The following is a 6,855-nucleotide window of genomic DNA, read 5'->3' on the forward strand; positions in this document are numbered from 1 at the left end:
GCTCACCACAGAGTACAGTATAGTGTGTCTCAGAAATGCTTCTTAAATGAACTTTTTGTTCTCAATACAAGTTTGCTTTCCACTTATGTCGAGTGGAAAAATAAATAAATATGGAATGTTTTTGCTTTTGTTGAATCTCATAAATTGCACCGGCAAGTGAGGGTTGAAGCCAAATAAATAAAAAAGTGAAGCTGTCAACAGGGGAGAGTTCAGGGATTTTGACTGCCTTCCACCCTCGCGCCCCCCCACCCCCTCGCCACACACCTCCCTCTGTCACCCCCCCACCCCCTCCGAATTCTCCTCCCAATGTTTGCGTCATAGCAGTGGTGCAGGAGTGAGGTCGGAGGGAGAGAGAGCAGGAGGCGGGACGAGCTCAGGCCTGTGACGAGGAATGTGGCAGAGGGAGAGAACATGGCTAAAAAAGGATCGCACTTCCACTCTGCTGCTGCTGTGATGTCACTTCTCAAATATTTCCTCCTTCCTTCACCACCAGTCCAACTTGTTGACATAGCACTTTCTCTATAATCCCTTCTTAATTTTGGCTCACTTCATCATCTTCGTCATCTAAATAAGTCGGCGATGAGGCAAAAACGGGGATTATCAAAAGACGTATGCAAAGTACATTGATTCAAAGACTCGAGAGACACCACCTCATCACAACGGAGTGATTCGAATTATTATCTTTTTCAACAATTGGATTGTATTTCATGCGTCGGAAAGAGAAATCAATTGAAATGGATGTGGCAATCAGCTGAAAGTAAACTTCTCATCATGAAGGAAGCAAGGAACTGAGTGCCACCTTTTTTATAGGGATGCAGAGGCAATATATTAGCAGAGGGGAAAAGGGATTGTGCCAAAGTTCATGGCACCCGTTTCTAGGTGCATTAACCTCCCACTTCTTTAGTATCTTCCAGCAAATAACGGCAGGCAACTGATGTCAGATACCCTCGTACGTCAAGAAGAAGTTACTTAATTTATTTAGTCATTCTCTGAAGGGTTGACGGCAGTAGACGTTTAACAATTACTCAACCCTGTATGCAACACGATGACGGTGGACTGAGGGGAGTGTCCGAGCTGTGACGAACTTCAGTCAATAAACAAAATATACACATTCACAGGCATAAACAGGCCCAAAGATTTGCAACCGCTATCCTGGTTTGTCATGGCCTCAGGTGAAAAAGCATTGACTGAATTCCCGAGAGGAATTCTCACCTGCTGGCACGCACAAAGTCATGCTCTTCCTCGCCTTTTTTTTTTCCCCCCAGAGGAGTTGGAGTACTTTCACAGTTTTTCTAATCTCCTTTTCCCGTCCCTTTAATCTCCCTTGTCAAACCTTTTGGATCCTTTCTGGCTCGCTACCTTTTAACATGATTTGAATCATGTACTGTACATGTTAAAGGCTTTCATCATCAGTCCCTGTTATGTCTTTTTTTTTTTGGTGTCAAGCGTATTAGACATTGCATTCATTTCTAATTGTCATTTCTACTTTTGTATCTCCTATAGCTTCATATATATCCAGTGTTCAACTGATTACGTGTACGTGCAAGTGTTCGTGTGTCTGTTGATGCGTTTGTGTAGTGCATGCATACAGGCTCAGCTGACATGGGTGAAAGGTTCTGACAGTAACAGTTTAGTGGTTGATCATTAACAGCTCCGCAGCGGCTGTTGGTAATCTTTGCACTGTGTTGATAAGGTCCACTGTTTAGATTATGTCGTATGGAGCAAGAAAGGAATATATGCAAAAATAACTGCCCTTAATGACAGTTTATGAAATTCAGTATTCCGTGAGAGAAGAACTAAGATGAAGTGAGTCCCATGGACGTTTTGAAGACTGACTTTCATATGATCCAAAGTGTACAATACCATACGTCATATAAATGAAATGTTGCTTCATTTTTTTTTTTTTGCTAACAGCATTTGGTGAACTTTAACCATGCGAGAGGCTGTTACAATGTACAAGTATATGTGGACGCGCGCGCACACACACACACATACACACACACATTTTTATATATATATATAGAGTCAAGGTTAAAGGGTGACACATTAGATTTAAAATAAATTGTATTGTAGTAATCAAGTATTAACACATTAAATCACTCTATTTATATTGGGCTCCTTTTTTAGTTATTTTATATAATGTAAGTAATGAACTGATTAGAAAAACTGGAGCATCAAAGTGCGGCAGTGTTTCAAAAAATGTTGAGGGTGTGCTCGTGACATTAATTTCCGGAATGAATAATTAACACATAACAGGTACTCTTCAAACGCGGCGAGCAAAAAAAAAAAAAAGGTCATTAAAAGCTTTTTTAAAATAACCGATAAATTGTGATTCATCAAAATAACAGTTGACACCTCTAATGTATCTATCAAAGAAATGTGCAGCGTGCACCTTGGGTTGGTACGTTATTTCAAAATACTGTATGTTGAACCGCTGAGTGGTATTTCGATTTGGTTTTAAAATGTGTTGCAATTCAGTGCTTTGACAGTATCAGCTGGGCTTTGCTGTGTTTTGAAGGCTGCTTGCTCAACAGAAGGTTCAACTGGGAGTTTTTAAGCGGAAATTTCGACACTCAATTGTCATGAAATTTCAAAACCAAACCAAGAGACATAATAAATGCTGACACTGGCAATACAGCCCAGAGAGAAGCACTGATTCACGTGGATGAAAAGCAAGCAAAGCAAATAACACCATTTGAAGAGAAGTGAAACTTTTCGAAACCCAATTCTGACTCTTTTTGTTCCTTTCCCTTTGCACCGTGTCTGCATTTTTTGTCTTTTCGCAACTCTAGTCATGATCGATTTCCTATGGTAATACAACATGAACACTAACTGTCCCGAATCATTGCAAGCAGGGCCAAGTGCTGCCAAGCTGCGTCGAGAACTGTGCTGATGAACAAAATGCCTTCATGAAATTCCAACATTCGCAGGTCAGATTCAGTTGAAATGAAATAATAAGGTCACCATTAATGGCAGGTGTATTCATCATACATCTCAATCTATTTGCCTCTTCAGAGCTATAATTATTGAGGAAAAAAAGTCCCATTCGGTGCATCATTAGTTATTGTCTATATTATAGCCCTCCTCAAAACTCACTTGTATTCTTTGGCGTTCGACTCAGCATGACTTAGATTTGTTCTTGATTTTACTGTTTGGTGCTTTCTACCGCCTTTTTTACCGATTTGTCTTACTGTTTATTTTGCATGTTAAATCGCTCCATGTACAGCACTTTGTATGCACCGATGGCTGTCTGAAAGTGCTCTATAAATACTGTTGACTTGACTTGATTGTCTCTCATAACGTACTGTAACTAGCTGTTCTATGTGTCGACTTGATAAGAGTCAGTGACAGTATACAGTTTATATATATATATTTTTTCTAGTCACCTGTCATCTTATTTGCCAGTAACGTTTACTTTATGAATACGGTATAGGAATTCAATCGTATGATAATCAGTACCCGCCTTTGAAAAGTTCTCCACGCTTACCGCCTCTTTCACCCAAAGTCAACTCATTCGACTCTAGCTCACCATCCATCCCAAATAAGAATAAGGGCTCCAGAAAATTGATTGATGGAATGATGGAAGCTGGAATTTTCCTTTCTGAGACTCCTGATTCTTATGACTTTAGACTAACAGAAAAACAAAACATGTACCCTGTATGTGTTCAATAAAATGCAAATGAAAATTAATCTGTGCACTGTTTGTTGTGTAAGTGTTGCATATTTCTTGTGGAATCTTCTTCCAGAACAACAAAGGAGACAGAAGGTGAAGCCATTTCCTTACGGTATTCAGAAATTTATTTCAACAAGTTTGGACAATTAAAAATATAACATTCTCTTTTTTTTAACTCCCTTTTCACACATTGGTAATTCACAGACCTTGGAATAATTCTTCATAAATAAAGTACAAAATAATTTTTTTTTATTTAAACAGAAATAAATATCATAATAAATATATTACTTTTAAGTTAAACAAAGCGAGGCAACCAATAACCAAAAGAATACTGCGTTCAAGTCCCTGAACCAGGTTGTCAATCAAACAGGGGACCTTAGAAGGAGCGTACAGGAGGGTGACATTAAGAAACCACCAAAGATTAAAAAAAAATGTTGAAGTGGGTCATCTATTTACATTTGACATATGGTTTTCTGTTGTTGCAAACTTTGATCTTGCATCCACTTGCACCGCTGGTCTCCAGAAAAAAAAAGAGACTGTTACACGCAAACACACACGCACACACACGCACGCACACAGTAGAGTGAAGTATGAAGCTTTGGTTGAATGCTACCGGGAGACAATTTCCCCCCTCTCAAATTTGCTGTAAAGTGCATGTCACAGATAAAATGGCATCAATTACACACGTGAGGTCTTTCTCATGAAGGTCACGCAATCAAACATACTGTTCTCGGCACTGAGGAGCAATGTCTTGTGAGGCAGGGAGAATGTTTAAGGCAAGACACTATTGATTGTCTCAACTGTTGAGCCGTCTTGATCGCCACAGTTGTAAAATATGCAAACCAGCCAGATTGCCGGTCTGGTCAAAATCTACGGAAGACCACATAAAAAGGTCCGATTTGCTACCCTGGTGACAATTTGTAATGATATCGCTCGAGTAAATCACTTTGTCAACATACATGGATTAAGAACATTATGTGTTATCGTGTCATCAAAAGTTGACTTGTCCTGATCAGTTCTGGTTGTGAAGAAAAACGAGACAGACGCAGTTCCCTTCCGTAATTTCCCTTAGTCGGACAAGGACAGCCGTTCAAATACAGTGAGCCTCTTGGTGGCCGATCCATCGAAGGTTGGAGACTCAGACCCGCTGGAGCCTCCACTGCTGCTACTGTAGCTGTCTTCCAGGGAGTCCTCGGAGGAGAAACGCTGCAGACTGGCATGCTTCGCCGATCCACCGTGGCTGGACCCGGCAAACAAGGCACTGCTGTCCTGCTGGTTTCCATCCGTCATCTTGGCGAAGCCTCTGCCACTGTTGCTGTGCAAAACAGAGAAGTCGTTCCCGTGGCCACACATGCAGCGCGATGCTTTTGGCTCGACGATGAGAGGAATGTTGTGGATGTCTCCGGAGCTGGCGCGGGTTTGATGGTTGCCAAACTGGAATGCTGCTACCTCCCGCGTGAGGGAGTCAGCAAACACCGGGGATATCAGATCTGCCGGAGGGGGAGACACAGAGGCGGCCCTGCTGAAGCCCAGGTTTGGATCAGTAAAGGATGTCGGGAATGATGGCGGAGGGGAGGTCCTTGACGAGCCCATGAACCCCGCAAAGCTGACACTCTGGCGGAGTTGGTGGCGTTGATTCTGCCCATTGCTCGGGTTGAGAGATGGTTGGCGCTGAGTCTGGAATTTGCCCGATGATAGTTGACCCCCGCTGAGTTTTTCCTCGTGGATAAAGTGGCAGCGAGATCCATATGGGCAGTACCCAAAGTTGTAGAAGGTTCTGCAAGGCTCCGTCTTGTACTTGGGGTGGCGATACATTCCGCGCAACTCCGCTTCACCGTGGGCAAACTGGCACTTGCTGCCATATTTGCAATTGCCCGTCTCCTGGAAGCCACGGCACAGCTCAGTCTTGTAACGGTTGGAGGACAGCATGGGCGGCACCTGGGCGGGCAGGTTGGATCCAGGGGGGAAGCCTGGCGGAGGAGCCACAGTTGTGACAGGTCCGGAAGGAAACGCTTCCAGGTTCTTGAGTTGTCCGATGGAGGAGAGCAGCGAGATGCTGGACTCGGTCAGGCTCATGGAGCGCACCTGCAGAGGGGTTGCCTTAGTTTGGAGACTAGGACTCTGGCTCCAGATGTTTGATGACCATAGCGAGCCGCTGCTGTCCTCGTCATTGATTTGCTCAGTGCTGAAACTGAGATTGGAGGAGGGAGGCGAGGAGGAGGGTGCGAAGAACGAGGTGGACCGGTTCAGTCGACCTTGTCCTGGGACTTTGAGCTGAGATGGTCTTGGGAGCAAGGCATCATCAAGCGCCAAGTTCAAAAAGTTCTGTTGCAGATGGAGTGGATTGTTAAAAGACTGACAATTACGCATGAGTTCTTTCAGTGAATACAACGATTTGTCTTTCTTAGTCGCATCCCGAAAATACTGACAAACGTTGATATTCTTTGACCAGAAGATATGAATGAGCATAAGACATAGCTCCAACACAACCGAAATCGCTTCGTTGGTTCTTTAACCCAAGTAAAACTCGGCATGTTTACCGTCTAATCATAGTTTGGTAATCCAACAGCTGTCTTCCTCTACGGATCGAGATCATTCAAAAGAACATTCAGGTAATCACTGACTCACCTTTGTGAAAATGTTGTCATGCATATCAGACATGCTGTACCCTTTAGGCCAGGAGAGTGAACTCAGATCCTCTGTTCACTGTTCGACACCTGTTTCCAGAGCCAAGTATGCTGAGGTCCACTGGTGTGCTGCACTTTTATGACTGCCTTCGAAGCTCCTCCTCAAGTTAGGAGGAGTTTCCACTCGCTATGTTCCCGGATGTCCCTCCCTCCAACTCGAGTTTCATGTGAGCTCAAGGTTGGGCGTTTTTACAAAACAGACACAGCAGAAACATATGCGTGCACACGTACACACACACACACAGAAGAGAACAATGTATTTCTAGTAAACGGTGTCAAATTTGTCGGTTTTATGGTTGTCTGAAATGAAAGCCCTTCGAACCCGCTGCCCAAATGTGAGTGGATTTGTTTTGCCAGTTTACAGTATCTCTCCCCGTTCTATACGACAATTCCTGTGACTTGCCAGACGTCCTGCCCATGAAGAGTGACAAACACAATTAACCATATTTAGGCACCCAGATGTGAAAAAGCAAAAAGACCATTTTTCAGCAGCCT

At 43.3% G+C, this 6,855-nt stretch overlaps 1 protein-coding gene across 1 annotated transcript; it reads right to left on the reverse strand.

Annotated features, from left to right (window-relative positions):
- Nucleotides 1-3,775: 3,775 nt before the first annotated feature.
- On the reverse strand, nucleotides 3,776-6,463 carry zgc:162730 (uncharacterized protein LOC564559 homolog). The gene is made up of 2 exons (XM_052077790.1): nucleotides 6,302-6,463; nucleotides 3,776-5,998 (listed from the first exon to the last, which is right to left on the reverse strand). Exons 1-2 carry the CDS (start codon nucleotides 6,332-6,334, stop codon nucleotides 4,742-4,744), a joined length of 1,290 nt encoding a protein of 429 aa, XP_051933750.1. The 5' UTR covers nucleotides 6,335-6,463; the 3' UTR covers nucleotides 3,776-4,741.
- Nucleotides 6,464-6,855: the final 392 nt, after the last annotated feature.

The sequence above is a fragment of the Hippocampus zosterae genome, chromosome 10 (genome assembly GCF_025434085.1).
Source record: "Hippocampus zosterae strain Florida chromosome 10, ASM2543408v3, whole genome shotgun sequence".
In the NCBI taxonomy this organism is placed as follows: Eukaryota; Metazoa; Chordata; class Actinopteri; order Syngnathiformes; family Syngnathidae; genus Hippocampus; species Hippocampus zosterae.